General features: G+C 40.0%; 1 protein-coding gene across 2 annotated transcripts in view; it reads left to right on the top strand.

Annotated features, from left to right (window-relative positions):
* LOC127429724 (serine/threonine-protein kinase ULK2-like) overlaps nucleotides 1–22355 on the top strand; it is a 60544-nt gene extending 38189 nt beyond the window's left edge. Inside the window, exons 10-27 of one of the 2 annotated variants that reach the window (XM_051678842.1) lie at nucleotides 98–180; nucleotides 274–324; nucleotides 416–504; nucleotides 663–834; nucleotides 4119–4179; nucleotides 7404–7553; nucleotides 11823–11968; nucleotides 12075–12158; nucleotides 13642–13913; nucleotides 14014–14210; nucleotides 16555–16664; nucleotides 16966–17100; nucleotides 17348–17559; nucleotides 18497–18675; nucleotides 18772–18890; nucleotides 20416–20573; nucleotides 20672–20807; nucleotides 20913–22355. In XM_051678842.1, the coding sequence (XP_051534802.1) occupies nucleotides 98–180; nucleotides 274–324; nucleotides 416–504; nucleotides 663–834; nucleotides 4119–4179; nucleotides 7404–7553; nucleotides 11823–11968; nucleotides 12075–12158; nucleotides 13642–13913; nucleotides 14014–14210; nucleotides 16555–16664; nucleotides 16966–17100; nucleotides 17348–17559; nucleotides 18497–18675; nucleotides 18772–18890; nucleotides 20416–20573; nucleotides 20672–20807; nucleotides 20913–20977 (2419 nt within the window). In that variant the 3' untranslated portion in view covers nucleotides 20978–22355. The remainder of the gene's footprint in view (nucleotides 1–97; nucleotides 181–273; nucleotides 325–415; nucleotides 505–662; nucleotides 835–4118; nucleotides 4180–7403; nucleotides 7554–11822; nucleotides 11969–12074; nucleotides 12159–13641; nucleotides 13914–14013; nucleotides 14211–16554; nucleotides 16665–16965; nucleotides 17101–17347; nucleotides 17560–18496; nucleotides 18676–18771; nucleotides 18891–20415; nucleotides 20574–20671; nucleotides 20808–20912) is intronic. The other variant, XM_051678843.1, reaches the window with a different exon arrangement.
* The last annotated feature ends 4768 nt before the right edge of the window (nucleotides 22356–27123 follow it).

Genomic DNA, 27123 nt, shown 5'->3' with positions numbered 1-27123 from the left:
ATTTCAGAATGACCAAATGTCATCCGATTAATCGGCCTGGCCAATATATCGGCCCATCACTAGTCCCGAATAAATAAAGTACGATTCCTGTTTACAGCATTCCAAGAGAGACGTCTCCTCAACTGGAAGATCTGCTGCTGGGGCTGCTCCAGAGGAACCAAAAGGACCGGATGGATTTCGGTCAGTGCATTTTAGTGCATTGGGATGGGATTTTAGGGTTATGGAAGCTCCATTTTTTTCCCCTTTTCTCATTTTACACTTTGCTTTCTGCAGATGCTTTTTTCAGTCATCCTTTCTTGGAACCGACATCAGCTATTAAAAAATGTAAGCAAAAAGATTTTGATAGCAAAAGAGATGCTTTGCTGGATAAGATCTGGCTGGCTACTTTATTAAATGTTGCTCATTTTTAACCCAGCACGCCCTGTTCCAGTGCCCACGTGCCCTGGCTTGGTCACAGACAGCACATGTGGCAGCTCGCCTTCCTGTCATTACGTCTCTCCTCCGGTAAGCCTAATCACATTCTCATACTTAAATCCACCATCACACTACCACAGGTGTGAGACGCCTCCAAACTAGGGCGTTGTATGAGATCACAGTTTTAATAGAACTGACTCAGCTCCAGGTAATCTGCACCTTTGTTCACCTCCACCTTTTTGTTGCAGTCACTGCCCGATATGCAGACTCTCCCAGAGGACGTGCTCTCGTCTCCACCTCTCGGCCCTCCCAATTACCTGCAGCTGTCCAAAGAGTCGGGCGGCAGCACCAGCAGCAAGAACTCTTCCTGCGACACGGATGACTTTGTGCTGGTGCCGCATCTCTCCGGGGAGCAGTCCTGTAAGTCATATAACGTCACTAAGCACGCACTGCTGAACACGCCTAGACAGGCCTCATTTGTACTCTACACTGCAAATGTCGTTTTCATAATTCGTATTTTTGTCTTGTTTTCCAGTAAAAAATAAAAGGATAGTTCACCCAAAAATTACAATTCTGTCATCTTTGACTCAACCTCTTATTGTTCCAATCCCATTTGACAAAAGGAGATGTGAGGCTGAATGTTAGCCTCAGTCACTATTCACCTTTATTGTATGAAACATGCAGATGGGTTTGGAATAACTTGAGGGTGAGTAAATGATAGGGGTGTAACGATTCACTCATCTCACAATTTGGTTTGGTTCACGATACTGAACTCACAGTTCTGTTCGGTTCAAGATTCTTTAAACTAAGCCTGAATCAATAAAAGTTAAGAATGAAAGTTTTTGTTTAATTATTATTCCTTTAAAGACATATGCGAAACAGTTCATTTCCTTTAAAATGTAGCTATAAGTATTCTTCTTAAAAGTGCTAAATGAACCATCAAATATGTACTGGGACTAAAAATCAGCCCAGAATAGTGCAAGGACACCAAATGGAAATATTAATGTAAGGGGGTTCGAGGGAAAGGAAGAGGTGAGAACCAGCTTGAGAACTTAAATAATAATTTAATGAACAACTTAAACAAAAACACACAACTATAAACACACACAGTACAGCTGCCTGTAATTCTCTCTCTCTCGAACTGTCGTCCCCGGCCGCCTTTATCCCTCGCGCGCCCCATCAGGCTGATTTGGACCGGATGTGTGTCATTCCAGCCCGGCCCCGCCCTCCTCGGCTCTACAATTAACTAATAATTCTGCTTACTGAAAATAAGCAATTATGTTAGATACATATGCTGCTTACACACTGTCACTGATTACATACATTTAAAATTTGAAATTAAAATAGCATTTTCTTATATAATATTGTATCTGATTACATCTAAATATACTTTACAAAAATACATATTTTATGGAAGTCCATGCTTATCCAGTTAATTAAGAATATATGAAATAAAATCAGACATGACATTTGACATTAGGATTATATTCCCCCATAGCATTATTATCCACAATATTCAGCATCTTATATAGTAAATTAATATGCCACTATTATTAAACCTCTGTAAACTTAAATTTTCTCTCACGCAGTCAGAGCAGATCCCTCTTGCACTTCAAACGGATATTCGATCCCTCGCACTGAAAAGGTGCGTCTCTATCCAGCTCCTGGTTCTCCCTGTATTACATTTACATTTGCTTTTCTGTTTCAGTTTTCGCAGTTTCTACTGAACTCATCATACAATATCTGTGGCTGCTAGTGTGCAATTGTATTTTAGACATCCTTATGTGCAATTAAGCAGTTTCCATTTGTATGCCGCATATTGGATAGAACAGACTCTTAAAAAACAAAAAGTCCAATCTCCACGATGCGCGTCGTCACATTTTTGGACCGCTATGTATCGTGCCAAGATAAACTGTTAAACTCCTAGTAAATGATTTGAATGCTGATGAATGTTGAAAGTGAATGATAATTTTGGGGTGAACTATTCCTTTAAAAAAGATACATTTAATTAAGCTAAATTACATAAGATATTAAAGGAATATTCTGGGTTCAAGTTAAGCAGTAACACTTTACAATAAGGTTCCATTTGTTAACATTAGAAAATGCATTAAGTATCATGAACAAACAATTAACAATATATATTTTACAGCATTTATTAATCTTTGTTAATGTTAGTTAATAAAAATGCAGTTGTTCATTGTTAGTTTACAGTTCCTTAACTAATGTTAACAAATGCAACTTTTGATTTTTAAAATGTATTCGTAAATGTTGAAATTAACATTAACTAAGATTAATAAGTTCTGTAAAATAATTGTTCATCGTTAGTTCATGTCAACTAATGGAACCTTTATGTAAAGTGTTACCAATTAAGCTCAATCAACAGCATTTGTGACAATGTTGATTACCACAAAAATTTATTTTGACTTGTCCCTCCTTTTCTTTAAAAAAAAAAAGCAAAAATTGAGGTTACAGTGAGACACTTACAATGCAAGTGAATGTGGCCAATTTTTGGAGGGTTTAAACACAGAAATGTAAAGCTTAAAATTGAATAAAAGCACTTACATTAATTCTTCTGTTAAAACTCATGTGTTATTTGAGCTGCAAAGTTGTTTAAATGGTCACTTTTACAGTCGTTTTAGCGTTTTAGAGTTTGTTGACGTCGTCATGGCAACAAAGTTGTAAAATTGGCTATAACTTTACACGGAAAAGGTTAGTAAGCGATTTTATCACACTAAAATCATGTTTACACGCATATTATTTTTCTTCAGGCTATATTTTTGTATTTGGCCCCATTCACTTCCATTATAAGTGCCTCACTGTAACCCAGATTTTTGCTTTTTTTAAGAAAACGAGGGACAAGACAAAATTTATTTTTGTGGTAATCAACATTATGCCACAAATGCTGTTGATTAATCTTAACTTGTATTGAACCTGGAATATTCCTTTAAGACTTGTTTTAATATAATATATCTTGAATTTAGTTGATTTCTCTTACCCCATCGGCAAATTGACTTTTGTTTGTCTGGCTTTTTTTTTTAAAACTTAAATCTAACAATTTAGTGAGGTTTATGCATAAAAAACAATTTTCCAATGGGATAAGAAAATAAACATAATATTCAAGATTGTAATGGGTAAAGGATGGGCAAGGAGGAGGCGGGAACTGGCAGAACGGTCAACGAAAACTTTAATGACAAACTCAACTTAAAACAACATAAAACATAAGATACACACACACACAGCGCCGTATGTGAGAGCTCTCTCTCTCGAACTGCCATCTCCGGCTCCTCTTTATCTCGCTCTCCTGCTGATCAGTTGACTCAGCACCGGCCGTGCACCCTCACGGCCCGGCCACGCCCACCTCCTCGTCACAAAGATATTTTTTCTGAAAACAAGTCTTACTATCTATTAGGAATTTTACTTCTCAAGTAAATACATTTTTTTGTTTAGATATTTTTGTAGTTTACCATCTTTTTATGCACTTATTCACATGCGCACACACAAACTAACCGCTGCATGTGAGCAGCTGTTCGAGCTGTTTGTGTGTGTGTTCTAGCGTATCGAGAGGCTTCAGCTGAGTCAGCACTTAAAAAATCTTCCAGCTCTGATTGCGCTTTCATTCGCTGTGATTTATTGGTGTGTGTGTGTGTGACTGTGAGTGTGTATTTGTGCAGTGCTTACTGCTCCTTTCTTTCTGTTCTCCTTAGATGACCTTCCGATGGGGGCAGTAGGCCGCAGGCCATCCAGTGAATTTCTACTATGTGGAGGGTGGGTATGACATCACTGACATGGTTCACTAAATACTAATCACTTTAACACTCTCCAAACGCAAATCACAAGTCCTTCAAATCTTACACCATGTAATATTTACTCCAGGCCATGCAAATGTTATATAATGATTTTAATAGGTTGACTTTTAGGTTTAAGCTGTTGAAAAGACCAGCATAGATGGCTGTGTTTTGAAAGCTAGAAGTGCTGGTGAAGCTCCTCCGGGCCTCTTAAGAAAGACCATGTTGGGTTGACTAGATTTTTTGCTGGTAAACTGTATGGCTATGCTAGTTCACCAGCAAGATCAGCACCAAACCACCATCCAGCGTAATCCAGCCAGGACGAGCATGGACATTCATGCTTATCATAGCTGATCTTTTCTGCAGGGTAGTAGGCTAAAGACACAGACAGGAATATGAGCTCCTCTTGTAAATCATCTTGATTCTTTTCTGTTTGTTTGCATCATGGAAGTATTGTATTATGGAATAGCACACTGATCCATTTGCCTTGTTGATGTCATGGGAGATATTTTTTGTGCTATCCCCTCATAAACTATTTAATCATGGAGGTGAATGCCAGTGCATGGTTGTGTGACTTTGGCTGGCTGCTGTTTGTGCAATAGGAAGCTGGTGTGGCTCGGCAAGGGACTGAATCATATGACTGGTGAATGAGAGTCCTGTGGGAGTATAAGTGCCTTTGTGTGTTTGTACTTTAGCCCTTCGAATAGACAACCTGCTGTCATTTCTTTCCATCTGCATGCATGATCTAAAACTGTTTCCACACCTCATACTTATGATTCACCCTCCTTTTTCATCCAGAGGTGCAGGGATGTAACATCAAGCTTTATGACTAGACAGTTTGTCATGGTGGAATTATGCAATGAATTTGACATATATATGATATATTATGATCTGGAACTGTAGTTTGAGTGTTTGTTGGGTGTGGAACAGCAACTGTTACAATAGTCAATGCATCTACTCCAAGCCACTTCCTCCTCCTCTGTGGGTTTCCATTCTTGAATAAGCATGACAGAAAGACATACTCCACCTTCACTGTCTCCTGTCTGTCTCTTCATTATTTTTTTTTGCATGCAGGGGGCCGTTCACACCATTCAAATGTTTTTGTATGTAATTTAAACATGCTCTAGATAGACATCTTTGACTGGTATTCCACGTCTGGCTGTATTTTCAGCATCTTGCACAGAAACAGTTTTTTTCAAAACCATGTCAAGTTAAAAATAATTTCAACTCTAAAAAATGTGTCTCGAGACACCTGTGTTTTGTTATATTCATTGCAATGCATCTAGCTTTTTTAGCACAAGAACGCGTTTGGTCTGAAAAGTGTAGAAAAGCACACACACACTCACTCTGTTGTCTCTGTTAGATTTTTACTGTCAACCTTCTTATAATGTCACTGTAACACATTTGCTATTCTAATAAATTGTAAGCAGACATGTAAAGTTATTTTGGTAAAATAAAATTAAAGGGATACCCCAAAAGGAAAATTGTCTCATCATTTACTCACCCTCATGCCATCCCAGATGTGTATGACTTTCTCCTGCAGAATAAAAATGAAGATTTTTAGAAGAATATCTCAGCTCTTTTGGTCCTTTCAATGCAAGTGAATTGGTGCCAAAATTTTGATGCTCCAAAAAGCACCATGCAGCATAAAAGTAATCCAAACGACTACAATGTTTTAATCCATATCTTCAGACAGAAGTGATATGATAGGTGTGGGTGAGAAACAGATCAATATTTAAGTACTTTTTTGCTAGAAATTCTTCTCCCTGCCCAGTAGGGGGTGATATGCATGAATATTGTGAATCACCAAAAACAAAAGAAGAATGTGAAAGTTAAGGTGGAGATTGACTTGATCATGGAGGAGAATTTATAGTAAAAAAGGACTTAAATATTGATCTGTTTTTCACCCACATCTATCATATCACTGAAGACATTGATTAAACCACTGGAGTCTTATGGATTACTTTAATGCTGACTTTTGGAGATTCAAAATTTTGGAACCCATTCACTTGCATTGTATGGACCAAAAGACCTGAGAAATTCTTCAAAAATCTTCATTTGAGTTCAGCAGATGAAAGAAAGTCATACACATCTGGGATGGCATAAGGGTGAACTATCCCTTTAAGCATTTAAATATGACTTTGCACAAAGAAACACCTGCTGATGATAAACTTTCTGCTTTTGATGAAGAATTTTACTTGAGATTATAACAAAAGCCCAGTCTCTATAATATTCTGGACCCCAAAAATGACTCTCCTTAGTTAAAGTAAGTTTAAGGGATTTTTTTGGCCATCTCATTGGCAGGAAAAAATTACAAGAACGCTAGCTTAGAAAAGTAATTCCACACCTCTCCTCAACAGCTGCACAATTTTAGGTATCATTCATGTCAATAGCACAAATGGTTCTGGACTAGTTACATGCCCAAGTTTTATGCTTAGGGTTAGTTCAAATCACTAACCCTAACCCTTATTGCCTTAGCAAGAACCACATTTAAATATTCTTATAGGTGAATTTTTTTGTTTTTTCTGTACTTCTGTTTCTTTAGGTATACATATTTTCTTTAGGTATATGTTTTGCTTAATCAGATATGTGGTATTTATTGTGTTGTGCCATGCTGAACTGACTCTTTGTTTGGCCCTCCCTGACTCCACCTCATTACATAATCTAGCTGTCTGGACCTCAAACTGTAATGCACAGCTTTTTTTTTCCCTTTTTAGCCCCCCTTCCCCCCTTATCAGAGCTTTGTTTACGCACCCCTCCTGTGCATGACCGAGTCATGACATCTGTGAAAAAAAAAATAGTTTTCTGTTCCTGGTAGAATGGGTACCATCTGTTTTTTTCTTTGCCTTTGAATATAGATGGAACCAGCACGTGCCATCGTCTGAAAGCACAGCCCACATTCCCAATGATCCAGCCCATTTCTCCTCCCTCCTTCTTCCTGATTGGTTAGGGCTTTGTGTTTACACAGTGACTCTGCCTCCTGTGGTTTAGCCAGGCCCTTTGAGCAAAACTGATTCTGTATACAGTTGACAAACTTTGAAACAGATTTTTTTTGCCGGTAGTTCTCGCACTTTGCATCTAGCTTTAGTTTTATTTGCAAATGAGCTCATGATGAATGGGACTTCAGTCACTGAGGATTTCATCAGAGATGGTTTTGGAAAAGCATTCCGATTGGATTACAACCTTGTTTTCTTGGTTTCATAGGCAGCCACAGCCATCAACCGGACAGACCCCAATGGTGTCGCCACGAAGCGAGACCATCCCAATACCTGTGCCCACACAGGTCCGAAACTACCAGCGCATCAAACAGAACCTCTCCAGCAGCCCGACCAACACCCTATATGGCTCTCCCAGGTAAGAGATCTGACAACTGGAATGTATAACCAAGCAGAGTAATTGCTCTTAGAAGCATGCTCTAAGCCTATTATGAAATAGCAAATCTGTGTATTGATTTTTCCAGAAACCACCTACAAGGATTTGTCATGCTCTGCTTCTTTCTGACTCATTGCTCTTTGCCTCAGTGTTATATAATTTCCTTAACCGTCTTACCTGCTGATCTTTTTGCAAATATCTGAGAGTTTTTAACTATGGTCATGAAACATTTTAGCGTGGGGAGATTTCACTCAGTGAACCCTAAATGAAACTGACAGCCTGATAGGGCTGCATTTGGTAAGGGCATTGTCTTAGTGAGGGGTGTGGGTTTTAGGTTTTCAGGCAGGTGGCTAGCAGAGGGTCTGGAGATTATGACTGCTGCACTCTCCCCCTATTAGTCAGGCTAGCCCTCAGCAGCTGCTTGGCCCACTTCACTCGGACTTTCCTTGTGTCTCAAAATGAGATTAAGCTCTTCTTGTTGTGCCTACTGCCCAGTGTCGAGCTGGTACACATTATCTCACCCTGTTAGTCAGCTCAGTCAAAGTGCTGGTTAAAAGGCATCTCTTCAGACCACTGCCAGCTGCTTTCCTTTATGAGTCATGTTTGTCTTCCAGCACAGGCGGTGCACCATCTAACTATTTAACATTTGTTAACAAGATTTGACAGGAGTGATTTTGTGCCATTAAAATTAAGCATGGGCTTTTTTTTGGGGGGGAGGGGGGGGGGGGGGGGGGCACGTGACGCCATGTGTTTGACACCGAAAAGGCGTTTGATATGGTAGAATGGGATTATCTTTTTAAGATTTTGGAAATGTATGGGTTCGGGAGTACATTTATTGGTTGGACTAAGTTACTTTATAGACACCCTGTAGCAGTGGTGCAAACAAATGGATTAATTTCAGATTACCCGGCAGGGTTGCCCTCTTTCCCCATTATTGTTCTGTCTTGCCCTAGAACCATTAGCAGCCGCGATAAGAATGGAGGATGATTTTCCAGGGGTGCTGGCGGGAGGTGTGGCGCATAAGCTTTTGCTTTATGCAGATGATATTTTATTATTTGTCTCTGACCCTGCTAGATCTATGCCTTGCCTCCACAGAATTATTAACTCTTTTTCCAAGCTCTCAGGATACAAAGTCAATTGGTCAAAATCTGAAGCTTTAGCTCTGACAGCGTACTGTCCAGTAACGGCTTTCCAGCCGGGCGCCTTTCCAGTGGCCCAAACAGGGCATTAAGTATTTGGGCATTTTATTCCCAGCAAATTTGTCTGATTTAGTTAGAGTTCATTTTGACCCTTTAATAAAAACGTTTTCGAGCGATGTGGGCAGGTGGGCTTCATTACATTTATCTATGATTGGGAAGGTTAATGTTATTAAAATGAATTATATTCCAAAATTTAACTACCTGCTACAGTCTCTCCCTGTAGATGTCCCCCTCTCTTATTTCAAGCAGTTTGATAGCATAGTGAAGTCCTTCCTTTTGAACGGTAAGCGTCCCAGATTGCATTTCAATAAGTTACATAGGCCGATTGACAAAGGTGGGCTAGGCCTACCCAAGATTTTGCTTTATTACTATGCATTCAGTCTCAGACATTTGGCTCATTGGTCTCTTCCACCTGAGAGAGCCCCTCCCTGGTTTGGTATTGAACAGGAAGTTCTTGCCCCTATTTCGCCATTGCAAATTCTCTCTATTAAACTAACCGGAGAAGTTAAGTCACACCCCGTTATTTCGCATGTACACTCGGTATGGACAAAAGTGTCCAGAATGTTTAAATTGGACATTTATTTAAATGTTGCCTCAAGCATATGGCAGAACCCAAGATTGTGTATTGGTAAGTCCCTGCTGGTCGGAGTGGATTGGGAGGGGGGTTACTACACTCGGTGATCTATATGAGAGTGGAGTGTTGAAATCGTTTGAAAATCTGGTTCAACATTTTGGGATCCCCAGATCTCAGTTTTATAGGTATTAACAACTGCGCCACCTGCTTTGTACTGTTTTTGGGAGTAGCACACACCCCCCTAAAGTAGCAGATACTCTAGGAGAGGTGATCACTGCTTTTGGAAAAGGTCATGAGGCATCAGTGTATTACTCCCTGTTAATTCAGAGTCTGGGGGATGGAGCTTTAACCTCTCTTAAGAGAGTATGGGAGAAAGACTTCAACTTGGTATTGGAGGAGGGAGTGTGGGCTAGGATTCTTAAAACCGTTAAGTCTGCATCTAGAGATGCAAGGGTATGTCTCATGCAATTAAAAATTTTGCATAGATTCTATTGGACCCCCTCTAGATTGTATAGGCTTGGTCTTAAAGGCACACCCACCTGCTGGCGATGCCAATCAGAGGATGGAGACATGGCCCATGTTTTTTGGTGGTGTGTTGAGATCCAGAAATTCTGGTTGAAGGTTCAGAATTTTGTGTCTGACATGGTAGGCACTCAGGTTTCGTTTTGCCCCAGACTTTGTGTTCTGGGCGATGGGGCGGTCATTGATGTGGGGGATAGTCATATAGAGAATTGGGTTCTGACCTGTGTGATGATCGCCAGGCAGGTTATTTTGAGAGGTTGGAGGTCAGCTGATGCGCCCCCATATCCGGAGTGGTGCACGGAGGTGGGGAGGGTGGCAGCTTATGAGGAGGTGTCGCCGGGAAGACGGGGTGGCTTGGATATTTTTATCCGGAAATGGGGCAGGTATATGGAGTTTTTGGAGGGCTCTCAGGTGGGGTGTGGAGAGAGTAGTGTAATATAGTTAGTGTGATTATTATGTGTGTGTATGTATGTATGTGCGTGTATGTATGTATAAATATATATATATATATATATATATATATATATATATATATATATATATATATACATACAGTATATGTGTATGTATGTATGTTTGTGTATATATATATATATATATATATATATATATATATATATATGTGTGTGTGTGTGTGTGTGTGTGTGTGTGTGTGTGTGTGTGTCTGTTTTTTTTTTTGTTTGTTTGTTTTTTATATATTTATTTATGTTTGACCACATGGTTGTTTTTTGGGGGGGCGGGATTGGGGAGGGTGGGTTGTGGGGTTTAAATGTTGTTTTTATTTATATATGTTTTGCATCTTGTTATTGTATGATTTAATAAAAAAAAATGTTAATTACAAAAAAAGAATGGGCTTTTTGGGAAAGCAGGAATATTTAGGATCTCACATTAGTACAAAGAAATGTACAATTTTTATGTCAGTAGCTCTTTCACTATGAAATCAATTGACAGAGGACATCCAGAAAATGTTGTGTTTCATTTTCAGATCTCCCAAAAAGTATTTGGACACTTAGATAAAAGATAGATAAAATATCAAACCAAGTGCCATTTATTTTTAAAGAAAGATAGCACATGCACACTTTTCAAGTCAGAAATTTCACAAAAAGAAGTTTGTTAGGTTTTAAATGATGTGTGTGTATGTGTGTGTGTATATATATATATATATATATATATATATATATATATATATATATATATATATAGCAGTAGATATACTGTTCAGAATTAAGACAAGTGTTTGGACACTTTCTGTTTGTCAAACTTGTGGAACATGTCCATAGTTAACCTCCTGAGACCCGAGCGTTACTGCTGTGTGCATTTTCCATTTCTCTTTTTAATTTGTAACTAGTAGCACCTAATAAACAACAATAATAAAAATAAAAAAAACAATCTAGAGCAAATAGTTTTCCTAAAAATGTATGTCCACCTATGTGAACAGTGGGACAAAGTTGTGAAATTATAAATAATACTAAACTATACTATAAAAAGTCAGATTTTTTTCATCAAATTGTTTGTTTCCAGGAGTATTTGGGGTGGGGGTGAACGTTACCCTATGACCATATGCTTCACGGACGCATTTCGCTGTTGCGCACCGTCTCCGTGTTTACATCTGCTTGATTTTTTGCTCGCGTGGGCCCCCGGTTGCCTGGCCCCCTGGGCACATGCCCATAAAACCCATTGGATGATCTGCCCCTGCTGAGGGGAATTGACTAATGCTTTCACAAAAAATCCCATTGGAACCAATTGGTTAAAAGTGGTTTAAAACTGCTAAAAACAAGTTCTGCAAAAAAAGATTAAAAAACATTATTTGTCTGCAGATGCTGCTTGCTTTGATATCTTGTTATATATGCAGTGGCATACATTTTTAAGTGTGCAAATACTTTTTGGGGCCACTATAGTATGAGGATGTGTTCTTGTTTTTAAAAGCATAATATTGGATGTTCTTTATGGTTACAGGTCAGGCACAGTGCGGCGTTCCAACACAAGTCCCATGGGCTTCCCTAAAATGGTTTCTGGGTCTCCTAGTCCTGCAGACACGGTCCAAACCGTTGGACGACGTCTCTCCACAGGCAGTTCCCGGCCTTACTCCCCCTCTCCACTAGGTAAGATTCCCTTTTAATGCCTCTGTATGAGGTTATTTGAGAAACTGTATTTCTATGTATTTTACATGTTCTGACATGCCCTTTTATGTGTGTATTTGCTCCCCAGTGGGCACTATTCCTGAACAGCTTGGCTACTGCTGCTGCGGACATCCTCAAAGCCACGAGCCACGCAGTCACAGCTCCTCAGGCGGTGAGTTGATGTATGAGTTTGTCTGTTTGTGCGAGGGATTGACATGTAACCCTAAAGTGCTACTGTGTCTTTTTCAAAGTGGTCCCATTAACAATGCCACAAGTGGTTGTTACAGTCGTTTCCTCCCAGTGGGTGGCAGTGTGTCTATGTCATTCTGGTCTCCATGGAGACTGTGCTCATGGCTTAGAAGTGGACAACTGATCAGGAACAATGCATTAGGTTCTAACAACAAACAATGTGGCCTATGAGCTTTCATGTAAAACCTCTTCAGTTCTTACCTCCAGTTCTCTGAAGCACATGTTTTTGCTCAAGTGTGTCACAGTAAACCTGTGAACCCAATGATCAATTCAAAACAAGAGATGACCTGCTGTAGTTTACTTTCAGTTCACTGAAGTTCATGGAGATCTTACTGTATATGTCCATGTACTCTAGTGCCATCTAGTGGTTGAGTCATAAAGCATCTGGTGTGCTACAGCAAAAATAAGTAGGTTATTTTAATAACTAAATGCTAAACTTTAAAGGGATAGTTCACCCAAAAATTTAAATTCTCATTTACTCAACCTCATATAATTCCAAACCTGTATGTGGAACAATACAGATTCACTTCAAATGCATCCTTTTTCCATACAATGAAAGTGAAAAGTGACTGAGGCTGTAAGTTTGCCTAAAATTTCCTTTTGTGTTACCCTTAAGAAAGGGTTTAGAACAACATAAGAGTGAGTAAATGATGACCTCATGACCGGATCCCTTTAAAGGAAGAGTTCACTCAAAAATGAAAATTCTCTCATCATTTACGCACCCTCATGCCATGCCAGGTGTGTTTGACTTATTTTCTTGTGCAGAACACGAACAAGATTTTTAGAAGAATCTCTCAGCACTGTAGGCCTACATAATGCAAGTGAATAGTGGCCAGAACTCCAGAAGCTCCAAAAAGCACATAAAGGCAGCATAAAGGGAATCCATAAGACTCTAGTGGTTTAATCCATGTCTTCTGAAGCAATCCAATTGGTTTTGGATGAGAACAGACCAAAATATAACTTCTTTTTCACTATAAATCTTTACATTTGCATTCTCCTTGGCGATCATGATTTCAAGCTCAATTAAACTTCCTTGCGCCTTCTAGCGCTTTACGCATGCATCAAGCTCTAGGAAGTATAATCGAGCTTCAGAAGACATGGATTAAACCACTGGAGTCATATGGATTACTTTTATGCTGCCTTAATGTGCTTTTTGGAGGTTCAAAATTTTGGTCACCATTCACTTACATTGTATGGACCTACAGAGCTGAGATATTCTTCTAAAAATCTTCGTTTGTGTTCAGCAGAAGAAAGAAAGTCATACACATCTGGGATGGCATGAGGGTGAGTAAATGATGAGAGAATTTTAACTTTTGGGTGAACTATTCCTTTAACAGATTTGTGGTGCAATCAGTCAAGATAGTGTACAAGTTTTTATAATAAGTTGAACAATTTTTATGTTATAGGTTCCTCTGTGCCTTCCTCTCAACTACTAGGGGCTCGTCTTCAGAGTGCACCCATGCTAACTGACATCTACCAGAACAAACAGAAGCTACATAAGCAGCTGTCTGACCCAGTGCACCCTACCTCAACAGCCTACCCCACCAGCCACTCCCCTCAGCTCAGTCGCCCCGGCAACCTAGGCACCTCCCCAACCAAGCTCCTTGGCTCCTCCCCTCGCACCTCTGACTGGTTATCAAAGTCACCCCTGCCCACCATCATTGGCTCTCCCACTAAGGTAAGCTACAGGAAACATCGAATATACAAAGCACTCTCCGTGGGTCTGCAAAAGGTAAATGATGAAAACATCTGACACAGAATAATCTTATTTCGTATAGGCAACTGCTCCCTTCAAAATCCCTAAAACTCAGGCCTCGTGCAACCTCATGGCCCTGGCTTCTCAGCAGGGTATAGCCGACAACCCCACCGTAATCAAGACACTGATGGATGGACGAGACCTCTGTGCACATCACTGTTCGGCCTATCCCAGCAGCCGCCAGTCTGTGCCAGAGGCCAGCAAGACTTCCTTTGGGAGGTTAGCAAATGTTTGACTTAAGTTCAAAAGTTCAAAGTTAAGGAAAAATGGAATCTACTAATACATTTGATATGCTTATTAGTGGTCGACCAATATATCGCTGAGGCCAATAAATCAGCCGATATTCTGACTTTTTTAATTATCTGCATCTGCCGATACATTTTCCTGTTTGGCCGATTTTTTTCTTGGGGGTTGCTGAAAATCGCCTGCTTGCATGTGAAGCATCTGAGACATGTAAATGCCATCGTTTTACTACAATAACAGACCGGTGTGCAACACAGTCTAATTTAAACGGTCCGCATATCAGAGCCACGGCAGATGCATTTGAGCTCATAATGTTAAAGTGCTAGCATGTTTCATTCTTCTTCTCTCTCCTCAACAGTTCCCTGTAACTTTTAATTGTCTTGTCAAATGATAAAAAGGCAAATATCAATAAAACTAATATATACCGTCTGCTAATATGAACTTATTTCGTTTAAACACTCATTTATTTACCTTTAAAGCATGTATTCTGTCAGCCTCTCCTCAGCAGTCCCCGGTCACTTTTAACTTTGTTTTCTAATGATAAAAGGAAAATATCAATAAAACTTCTATTATATACCGTTTGCATATATGCAGATATCTCGTTTAAACAGATGTAATTCTTGAACCTCATGAAAATCCAGTGTTTTCTTCCCGTCGAGCGCTCATCTAATATCTTCCTCTGAAGCGCGTATTCTATCAGCCAGAATCAAAACTTCAGGATCAGGATCAAAAGTTCCTCTGATTCACAAATCATGATGGTCAGTGGTCACAATCCAAGCAGGCGATCCAGGCTGTTTAAACTGTCAGGAGATTGTTGCTGCTCGCTGGATCCGCACAAGCGCGTGAGTGCAACCAAAGTCTTTCTAGCAAGTCAGTCCACTGTCGGCCATGTTTGGAACGCTCTCGGGAGACTATTTCCAGTCATGACAGTGCAGCTCCTATCTACTTGAATGGGGAAAGACCGAAATCTCCAAAACGGTTGATCAAGATTTCGATCAAAGAACATATTTCAGCGGCCTGGGAAGCTCAGCGAGTATTGACGCTGACTACCACCCCTGGAGTCATGAGTTCGAATCCAGGGCGTGCTGAGTGACTCCAGCCAGGTCTCCTAAGCAACCAAATTGGCCCGGTTGCTAGGGAGGGTAGAGTCACATGGGGTAACCTCCTCGTATTCGCTATAATGTGGTTCTCACTCTCGGTGGGGCACGTGGTGAGTTGTGCGTGGATGCCACGGGGAATAGCGTGGGCCTCCACACGCGCTACGTCTCCGTGGTAACGCGCTCAACAAGCCACGTGATAAGATGCGTGGATTGATGGTCTCAGATGCGGAGGCAACTCACTACGCCACCATGACGACCTAGAGTGCATTGGGAATTTGGCATGCCAAATTGGGGTGAAAAAAAAAAAAAGAACATATTTAAAATCAGCAATAAAATCTGACAACACTGGTATCATAAATGGTGCTTCTTTACCTCAGATTATGCTAAAAAATGCACTTTTCCCAGCTTTTATAGCTAATGCGCGTGCACGTTCTCGAGTTGACAGGTGATGTTTGTATCTAAAAGGTGACTAGCTCTTTTAAATGTAAGGCAGGACTTCCTATCTACATCCATTGACTGTTGGGCACGAGAGCTTCTTGGTTGACCGTTCCAATTTCTCCCATTCATTTGAATAGAAGTGGCCCATCTCTGCTAAGTAGTCTCTGGTGCAACTTCAAGGTAAAAGCGCTTCATGTGCGCTGTAAGTAAATGTCTTATTCACTGTGCACTCTATGTACAATTGGTTTGATTCGGTATTTTTTGAGTAAATGCAATTGCTAACATGGACATGCCATCCATGGTTGCTGGACTTCAGTGTGTACTGTTATTTCCTTCTTTCTTATATATTAACAATTTCTTCATGTGCAAATAAATTACTAAAATTTGATGACTAAACAGATATCAGAAGAAACTGCTATCTACCATTTAAAATACAATATAATTTTTTTAGATTCTTTCTTTACAAAGTTTTGTGTGAAATTGTGTAAATATAGTGCTAAATAAGAGTTAAAAAAAAAAATGTATTAGCAATTTTATTTTTATGTTATTTACTATATTAAATTGTGTGATATATCATTGTTGTATCGGTCTATCGGCCACCGTGCTCTCTGGATATCGGCATCGGCCATTAAAAAACCCATATTGGTCGACCACTAATGCCAGTACGCATCCCAGTGTTTTGTCTCACCATGTAATCGAATTTGTCCCTGCTTCTTGCATTATATCTGTATTGAAATTCTAATTGCATTTAGGAACAAGCTAAATCTGGTTATTTTCCTCAGATCTGTAAGTGCTGGACGACTGTCTGAGCAGCCAGTAAGAATCACTTTGGGCGGACAGCCATACCAGGGCAGCACAGATAGCCTCAACACAGAGAGACCCATGGACACAGGTGACCATGTTTACTCTTTGTAGCTGCACTATTCCACAATAATATTTCAGTTATTTCTGATGATACGAATGCAATGCAGGGAACAAAATAGAAAAGAACTGATCTGATTTTGTAAAATCCAATTTTTCGAATTGGTAATATTTTCATTTTGAATTCCTAACAAAACCTCATTTACATCATTTGAGCTTCTCCTAAAAAGCTTGTGGCCTGCATGACGTGCTCTGATTGGCTGCCAGTGTGTGTAAGTATGTTTTATTGGCTGAGTGTGTGAGTGACCCCTGTGTGTGCGTCCATCCCCCAGCCCCGCCAGGGACTTGTGGTTTACCAGGAGGTAGGGCGAGTCCACGCACAGTTGTGTTCACGGTGGGCTCGCCCCCCAACAGCAGTACCCCTCCCACCTGCAGCCATCTCGCCTCCCGTCCACGCACAACCTCAGGTGAGGGGCTTTTCCTCATAAACCCTCCCCATACACTGGTGCTTCAGCTGCTTCACTACATGGATGATAGAAACTGCCTTTGCTTGATGCCTTTGCTCAGCTTTGTTCTTGGCACTGTTGTTTACGTAGTCCTTAATGACATTTTACATCATCTGATGCATGGAGGTCAAGATCGACCTCTAGCTAATAGATTCTTAATGCAGTAAGCAAGGTTGTGTGGCTGATTTGAATGTCTTTGTGTCCGCAGTAGGCTCCAACAGTTCAGTAGGCTCGCTGTGCTCCACCAGCGGTAAGGTGTATATGGGCTCTCCCCCGGGAATGACCATCGGCACCTCCCCACCAGGAGCGGAGGGGGCTCCCAGCAGTCTGCGCTACGTCCCTTATGGCACCTCCCCACCCAGCTTGGATGGATTCATCACTTTTGAAGCACCAGAACTGCCAGAGGAGACGTTGATGGAGGTGAGAGCGGGCAGATCAGACAAGTAGAAATTTCAAAAATACCATCACTTATGTACTAAGTTGATAAAAAATAAATAAAAGTAAATTAGTCTATTTAACGAGTTAATTCAGTGCAAATAATTATATTAACAAACAAAGCGTTAAAAAAATTAATGCAATTAATCGTGTCTTGGACCGCAATAAGGAATATTCCTACCATCGGAGCAATTCAAGCTTGAAGTACCACCTGTTTTCAGCAAGGGGTAGAAAGTTAAACTCCAGCTGTATAGGCAACGTGCAGTTGAACAGACAACAAATAACACTCAGGCTTGCTTGACACCGGCGACAGCACAAGATGAGGATGCTTCCTTGCATTCAAACACAGCTGGACATAGCACAATTCTGAATGCAGGAATCTCGAGACATGTTTCAAACTACGTTTAACTTGACACAGTGACCAAACATGCTGTGTTTATGATGCAGAGCCACCAAAGTGAGACACCCTAAAGTATCCATCTGATGCATGTGTACATAGACACGTCATTACAAAAGCTCTTAGAATAAACCTCTCTCAGACAGGTTGATGAATTCAGTTGCAAAATGGATTGCTGTGGACTGTAGGCTTATGTTCTATAATATGATAAGAAACAAAATACTGTGTTCTAAAGGCTCTTATTGTATTTTCTTATCAATGCTTTACTCATCTGCCACAATAATGATTGAATCGATTGACAGCCCTAGTAACGATACCAGTCTTTCTACATCATGACTACCCTAGACATTAATCTAGAGGACCATGCCTGATCTTACTGTTTAAAGACTGGTCAGATTGCACAGGATTCCAGCTAATCCACATGATCAATTCATCCAATTATACAAAGAGAATAGTCTATATAGGAGTACTGTAAAGCTCATCATCAGATACAATAACAGACTTTTATATGTGTGTACTTGGCAGCGTGAGCACACGGACACTCTGATGCACCTGCGGATGATGTTGTCCTTTACGGACTGTGTGCTGGAGATCGCTACTCTTCGGGCTGGTGGAGCAGATCTAGGTGCATCCGCCGCCTCTCTTTATCCACCTCAGGACAGTGTGGTGGTGGACCAGATCAGTCGACTCAGCAAGGAGTGGGGGTAAAAGAAGCCCACACACACACATTAAAGATGGATGCTTACCAGGAATCGTCAACAATTTATAATAATAATTTTTTGTTAATTAATTTCATATAGGCAGGTGGAGCAGCTGGTGTTGTACATGAAAACTGCGCAGCTGCTGGCCTCTTCACTGCACTTGGCGAAGTCTCAGATCAAGTCTTCCAAGCTCAATCCATCCACGGCTGTCAAACATGGTGAGCCGCAATATATGACAGCTCTACTAAAGAGTATATGTGGTGAATTTGTAAATTACTCAATTTAAAGGTGCTGTATGCAATAAAAGAGTTAGAGGAGTACTCAGAAACAGGGTTTTGGAGAGAGGTGGTTAAATGGCTAAAGTTAGCAAAATGGCTAAATATGCTTTCGGCATCTTAAAGGAATGTTTCGGGGTTCAATCAAAGTTAAGCTCAATTTGCATCAAAAAGCATTTGAGGCATAATGTTGATAACCACAAAAGTAATTTTGTCTTGTCCTTTGTTTATTTAAAAAAGCAGAAATCGTGGTTAAAGTGAGGGACTTACAATGGAAGTGAATGAGGCCAGTCCATAAACATTAAAATACACACTGTTTTAAAAGTATAGCAACACAACATAAACATTATATGTGTTATCGTGATGTTGATGTGATAAAATCCCTTGAAAACCTTATTTGTGCAACGTTATATTCAATATTACATCTTCGTTGTCATGACGACATAACGCAAGTTAACTCCGTAATCTGGTACATGGTGTAACACTGATAAATCCCTGATTTTTCACTCTAAAATCATGCTAAAATGTATAATGTTTACATCTTGATGCTATACTTTTGAAACAGTTTGTATTTTAACTAGAGATCAACCTATATTGTTTTTTAATGACTGATACGATACTTATTATTTTTGTGTTTAAGTGTCCGATATCCGATATGCATAACCAATTTTTAATTCTTGTTTTATTTCTGCTTTTAGGCACATTAACAACTTAAGAATTTATTACTGGGGCCTGGTAGCTCAGTGAGTACTGACGCTGACTACCACCCCTGAGTGACTCCAGCCAGGTCTCCTAAGCAAAAAAATTGGCCCGGTTGCTAGGGAGGGTAGAGTCACATGGGGTAACCTCCTTGTGGTCGCGATTAGTGGTTCTCGCTCTCAATGGGGCACGTGGTAAGTTGTGCGTGGATCGTGGAGAGTAGCATGAGCCTCCACATGCTGGGAGTCTCCACGGTGTCATGCACAACAAGCCACAAGATAAAATGCACGGATTAACGGTCTCAGAAGCGGAGGCAACTGAGACTTGTCCTCCGCCACCCGGATTGAGGTGAGTAACCGCGCCACCACGAGGACCTACTAAGTAGTGAGAATTGGGCATTCCAAATTGGGAGAAAAAAAAAAATTTATTACTTCAGGTGAACTGCTTTACAAAACTAATATTGCACACAGTCAACAAAGAACTAATTTGACTAGTTTTAGTTGCAATATACTCTTGTTCAAAGCCTATTACTTAATTCATATTTAAAATGTAAAGTCTGTGGTAATCAATATTATGCCACAAATGCTGTTGATAGAGCTTAGCTTCTATTGAACCTGGAATACTTCTTTAAGTGGACATGCAGAAAGAACACGATGTTGACAGTAATGCTATCAGAACAGACCTGCTGTAAATGTAACTGCAGTCAATGAACTACAATCGGAGTTTGATCTGACATTAAAGCTATATATCTCTTCTCTCTGGACGTCAGTGGTGAAGAGTTTGAACGAGCGCTACAAGAGCTGCATTTCTCTATGTCGCCGCCTTACTGACAAACTGAACCACTTCTTCTCCGACAAGCAACGATTTGTGGACGAGATCAACAGTGTGACAGCTGAGAAGCTCATCTATAACCACGCTGTAGAAATGGTGAGTGGGGATATGTCAGGTCGACTTGTCAGTGGCCATTGTTGAACATCTGTGATTAATGGTGAGCTATAGTAATGCACCCAGTGTGTGTGTAACAGGTGCAATCAGCAGCACTAGATGAGATGTTTCAGCAGACAGAGGACATCGCCTATCGCTACAGCAAAGCCTCTATGCTGTTGGAAGGCCTGTCCAAGATCCTCCAGGACCCAGCTGACATAGAGAACGTCACCAAATGTGAGTAATTTTGCTTTTTGAAAACAAGGAGTGCTGGTAACATTTTTATACTCTTTGCTGCCTTCTCTCCTGTTTATGTCACAACTGTGTGTTTTTGTTGTGCAGACAAGGCTAGTGTTGACCGGAGGATCTCTGCTCTGTGTTACTGCACTGTTACTTTGTATGAATAAAGAGCCTCGCCTGTGAAAACCTGGCCAATGCTCTCACTTCAGGGACCATCATCTTCTCCAACCACAGAGAAGAATATGAGAACCCTTTGTCCCTTTTTTTTGTTTTGTAGCAGTCAAAGCACTTTCAGTTCCTTTTCCCCTTTTTATTCCTTTCAAACACAAGAAGCAACAGACCAAGTATTACTTTTGCAGATGAAATTTGAGAAGGATGTGCACAAGTTTACTACCAAAGATGAAAAGTAAAAAAAACAGACATTGCTGACTTGCAGTTGGAGCTGTCTTCTGATTTTGCATCTTCACAACAGGTGGGACAAATAAGATCAAAGGACATCTAGCTTTTCCCTTTTTTTTTACACAAACTGTAGGGATTGCGGAATGGACATGTTAGAGGCCCCCTAGCATGAATGCAAATCAGTTCATATTACAACTTATTGTTTTATAATGTACTCTGTTATGTTGTTTTTATTATTTATTGGTGTTAGGATACGCTAGTGTTGTTGGTAATAGTGTTGAAGGTGACTTGGGGCGAATGTGAAGGCCCATGTCTGACTATGATTATTGTCAATCCAAGTGGTACCACACACTTATCCGCACATGCACACAAACATATGCTTACATCACACAAACACATTCACGGTTCCTCTTACAGGATGACATAAGGCTGAAATAAGCCTAAGGAAAAATCTGTAGTATTTACAAAGTTAAGCTTTGAAGCAAATGCACTTTACTAAGGCAGATGTGGAAGAAACTGGTCCTGGAAGGTCTGGGACCTAAGAGGGCTGTGACGGTTGAGGTGATGTGGAGTCAACCGGCATGCCTCCTTGATCTCTCCATCAGTGGCCCAGTTTCATCCCATCTCCATATCAGAAATCTTCTGAAAATGATAAGAGCGGTTGGGTGGCTCATGAGCATCAGGTTGGACAGATGCATCTGCTGTGTAAGAGCAAGTAGAAGAAGTTCTTCTGGGCTCACGTAACAGCCTCAAGGTGAATCATCAATAACGGTCAAAATACTTGAGTAGTTACTTACCTTTTGTTGATTCAGACATACTGAAACATTTTTATGTTCACATTAAAACCGTAGCTTTTTTTAACCAATGTTTGCGATCTGTAAATACTTGTACATTGTGCATGTATGTTTGTATTTTTGTGTGAATGGAAGAGAGCACAGCGTGTGATTGGAGAAGGTGGATGCTGCCACCCTCCCTGCCTCCCAAATGAAGAGCACAAGATTTTCTCTCTTTTAAGGTTTATTATTTTCTTTGAAGAATTCATAGATTCAGACAACTTCCATGGGTTTTGACTTAAATTGTTTGAGGCCTCGCAGAAAGCTAGAGACCTCACATTGCATGGCAGCTCCAAATAAACGCCCATGAATATCTTGTGTAAATAAATTCATTGAGTGTGCAGGATGTGGATGTCGCTGTTAAACAGGAGGGAGTGGGCACTGCTAAGCATCCCCTTGCCCAGCTCTGCTTTTCCCCACTCATCTACTGTGCTCAGAACAGTGTTTGTGTAACTGCACTCCCAAGTGCATAAATGGCCAGTTTCAGGATACTGAAGTACTGAAAGCATGACTGGGTAGTCTACTTTCACTTTTACCAGTTTATGTGGGTTTATTTTTATTATAGCCCTTTACAAATCCTTTAATGTATAAAAAGAGAAGTCAGAGTTTCCTTATCCCACTTTGTAATATTCTTCCGAATCCATTAATATCTCTTTAGTTGTAGGACTTCCTTATCCAGGTCTGAGGAGAAGTGTGTACAGATGATGTTCTATTAGAAAAGACTAGTACCTGTGAAACTAGAATGTATTTGCCCTTTATTAGCACCTTTCCTTTTCCAAATAAATGCTTATTAAAAGCCTGACACAACACGAGCCAATGCAGCCTAAATTTCCATAGTGATGTTTTAAATGTTTTAATATGCAAGTTTTACCAAGGGCATCAGTGTTCTGTCTGAAACTCTAGAAATGCAGCTTTTGATTTTTAAACAGATACATTTTAGCCTGTTATCCAAGTGTCATAGATAATGTACAGTATTTTTTGTCTGACATCTACACACACAACACACATTATACTCATAACAAAAACATATACAGTAGAAGCTGAAAGACAAGTGAAAAATAACCAAACAGAAACATATACATAGAGAACATAGCAGAACAAAGTACTATTAATAAGTAGCAAATACATAGATGTAATGTGTGTTAGCACAAGGATTCTTAACCCTTTTAACCAGACCTGTTGACAGAGAAATTATTTAGCCACATGTACCTTTGAAGATTTTTTCTTTACATTAATGGAATGGTTAGATGCTTGGCGTTGCGGAAGATCACACATCATGGTCACTCTTTTCTGTATATATGTTCACGCAGGACTCAAGTCAAGTCATTTATATTTGTATAGCACTTTTCACAACACACTGTTTCAAAGCAGCTTTACAGAAAATCATGCATTAACAAAAAATGAAACTAATATCTATAAAGTCTTAGTTATCATTGTGTGGTTTGATTAAATATGATTGTAAATTGTGTATAAAATTAAAAATTAAATAATTAAATAATAATTGTATTTAGAACCCCAGTGAGCAAGCTGAAGGCGACTGTGGCAAGGAACACAAAACTCCATAAGATGTTGGTTAATGAAGAAAAATAACCTTGGGAGAAACCAGACTCACTGTGGGGGCCAGTTCCCCTCTGGCCAATATTAGTTATTTATGTGCAGTGCAGGTCATGGTTTATGATTAGTAAACTAAGTAAGTGTTAAGGTCCAGTGTTTAATTTTTTTTTATTTTTTTTTTTATGAACTAAGATTAATGACGAATGTCTTTGAAGTCCATCCTGGATTAACTGCAGAAGTTCACATAGATGCATTGTCCTTTGTTAGTTGGCTGATGAAGTTTTTTGTTGGCAATTAAATGATAGTCTACAGTTGTGCTCAAAAGTTTGCATACCCTGGCAGAAATTGTGAAATCTTGGCATTGATTTTTGAAAATTTGACTGATAATGCAAAAAAACTGTCTTTTATTTAAGGATAGTGATCATATGAAGCCATTTATTATCACATAGTTGTTTGGCTCCTTTTTAAATCATAATGATAACAGAAATCACCCAAATGGCCCTGATCAGAAGTCAATGAGTTTGTTAGCTCTCACGTGGATGCACTGAGCAGGCTAGATACTGAGCCATGGGGAGCAGAAAAGAACTGTCAAAAGACCTGCGTAACAAGGTAATGGAACTTTATAAAGATGGAAAAGGATATAAAAATATATCCAAAGCCTTGAAAATGCCAGTCAATACTGTTCAATCACTTATTAAGAAGTGGAAAATTCGGGGATCTCTTGATACCAAGCCAAGGTCAGGTAGACCAAGAAAGATTTCAGCTAAAACTGCCAGAAGAATTGTTCGGGATACAAAGAAAAACCCACAGGTAACCTCAGGAGAAATACAGGCTGCTCTGGAAAAAGATGGTGTGGTTGTTTCAAGGAGCACAATATGACGATACTTGAACAAAAATTAGCTGCATGGTCGAGTTGCCAGAAAGAAGCATTTACTGCGCCAGTGCCACAAAAAAGCCCGGTTACAATATGCCCGACAACACCTTGACACGCCTCACAGCTTCTGGCACACTGTAATTTGGAGTGACGAGACCAAAATAGAGCTGTATGTTCACAACCATAAGCGCTATGTTTGGAGAGGGGTCAACAAGGCCTATAGTGAAAAGAAACCATTCCCCCTGGGAAGCATGGTGATGGCTCACTGATGATTTGGGGGTGTGTGAGCTCTAAAGGCACAGGGAATCTTGTGAAAATAGATGGCAAGATGAATGCAGCATGTTATCAGAAAATACTGGCAGACAATTTGCATTCTTCTGCACGAAAGCTGCGCATGGGACGCTGTTGGACTTTCCAGCACGACAATGATCCTAAGCACAAGGCCAAGTTGACCCTCCAGTGGTTACAGCAGAAAAAGGTGAAGGTTCTGGAGTGGCCATCACAGTCTCCTGACCTTAATATCATCGAGCCACTCTGGGGAGATCTCAAACGTGTGGTTCATGCAAGACGACCAAAGACTTTGCATGACCTGGAGGCATTTTGCCAAGACGAATGGGCAGCTACTCCACCTGCAAGAATTTGGGGCCTCATAGACAACTATTACAAAAGACTGCACCCTGTCATTGATGCTAAAGGGGGCAATACACAGTATTAAGAACTAAGGGTATGCAGACTTCTGAACAGGGGTCATCAAATTTTTTTCTTTGTTGCCATGTTTTGTTTTATGATTGTGCCATTCTGTTATAACCTACAGCTGAATATGAATCCCATTAGAAATAAAAGAAATGTGTTTTGCTTGCTCACTCATATTTTCTTTAAAAATGGTACATATATTACCAGTTCTCCAAGGGTATGCAAACTTTTGAGCACAACTGTATGTATTCCATTTCAAGAGTGTAGTCCATCAATAGACAAAGGTGATGCAGGCAGAGATCAATGAGGTGCATCACAGTTCAACCAGCAGGTAATTTCGGTGAGGTTCGGTGGGGTACATCCTAAATCCAAGGTTCAGGCAGTGGCATATGAAGTATCCAATGTCTTACATTTGGAGTTGGCATCAGTTCATCCTCTGAAGTCCATCGTAAAAGACTGAAGTGATGGCTGGCTAGTACTGGCTGCATTTAGTCGTCATCACTCAGAGACACATAGCAGTGGAGTCTGACACCAAGCAGGAACGGAGCTGGATCTGGCCGGCTCTGGTAACCTTGGGATATGAATCCAGAGATTGAGACATAGAATCAAATAGAATAATATTAGCGTAGATATCATTCAGTTTTTTGCAGAGTTATAGATCATAATAAATGTTTCTGGTTCTGCCAGACCTAACTAAAGCAGCCTAATTGTGAGTTGATGGATAAATTAGGTGTATGCCAAGCTAAATAGATGAGTCTTTAGTCTAGACTTAAACTGAGTGAGTGTGTTTGCATCCCAACCAATGTTAGAGAGAGACTATTCCATAGTTTAGGAGCCAAATAGGAAAAGGATCCACCTCCTTTTGTGGATTTTGATATGCTAGGAACTATTAAAAAGCCAGAATTTTGTGATCGTAATGAACGTGACAGAATATAGCGTGCCAGAAGGTCACTTAAGTACTGTGGAGCTAGACCATTCAAAGCTTTGTATGTAGTTAACAATTTTTAAATTAATATGAAATTTAACAGGTAGCCAATGTAACGACGATAAAATGGGGCTAATATGATCATATTTCTTGGTTCTAGTCAGCACACTGGCAGCTGCATTTTGAACCAATTGAAGTTTATTTATTGATCTTGCTGGACATCCTCCCAGTAATGCATTACAATAATCTAGTCTTGAGGTCATGAACGCATTAATTCGTTTTTCGGCATCAGCAACAGAGAGCATGTGTCGTAACTTAGCAGTATTTCTGAGGTGGAAGAATGCTGTTCTACAAACATTGGAAATTTGATTTTCAAAGGACAGATTGGTATCAAATATAACACCCAAATTCTTCGCTGTAGAAGATGACGTAACAGTACATCCATCGAGAGTCAAATTATATTTTAGTGGCTTATTTTCTAGGTTTTTGGTCCAATAATTATTACCTCTGTTTTGTCGGAATTGAGTAGAAGGAAATTTCTGGCCATCCAATCTTTGATTTCAGTGATACACTCTGTTAATTTGAAGAATTGTGAATTTTTGTTGGGTTTAAAAGAAATATAAAGTTGGGTATCATCAGCATAACAGTGGAAACTTATTCCATGATTCCTGATAATATCTCCCAGGGGAAGTGTGTATGAGGAGAAAAGCAGAGGCCCTAAAACTGATCCCTATGGCATTCCATACTTAACTTTTGATTTGACAGTTCCTCATTTACACAGAAAGTGGTAGCGGTCTGATAAATAGGACCTAAACCATGCTAATGCAAGTCCACTAATGCCAACTTAATTTTCCAGCCTATTCAAGAGAATGTCGTGATCTATGGTGTCAAAGGCAGCACTAAGATCTAAAAGCACTAGAAGAGAAATGCAGCCGTGATCAGATGATAAGAGCAAGTCATTTGTAACTCTGATAAGTGGAGTCTCTGTACTGTGATGGGGCCAAAATCCTGACTGAAATTGTTCATATATATATA

The sequence above is a fragment of the Myxocyprinus asiaticus genome, chromosome 39 (genome assembly GCF_019703515.2).
Source record: "Myxocyprinus asiaticus isolate MX2 ecotype Aquarium Trade chromosome 39, UBuf_Myxa_2, whole genome shotgun sequence".
In the NCBI taxonomy this organism is placed as follows: Eukaryota; Metazoa; Chordata; class Actinopteri; order Cypriniformes; family Catostomidae; genus Myxocyprinus; species Myxocyprinus asiaticus.
The sequence above is the reverse complement of the archived record's forward strand: the minus strand, read 5'-3'. Positions and strand labels throughout refer to the sequence as shown.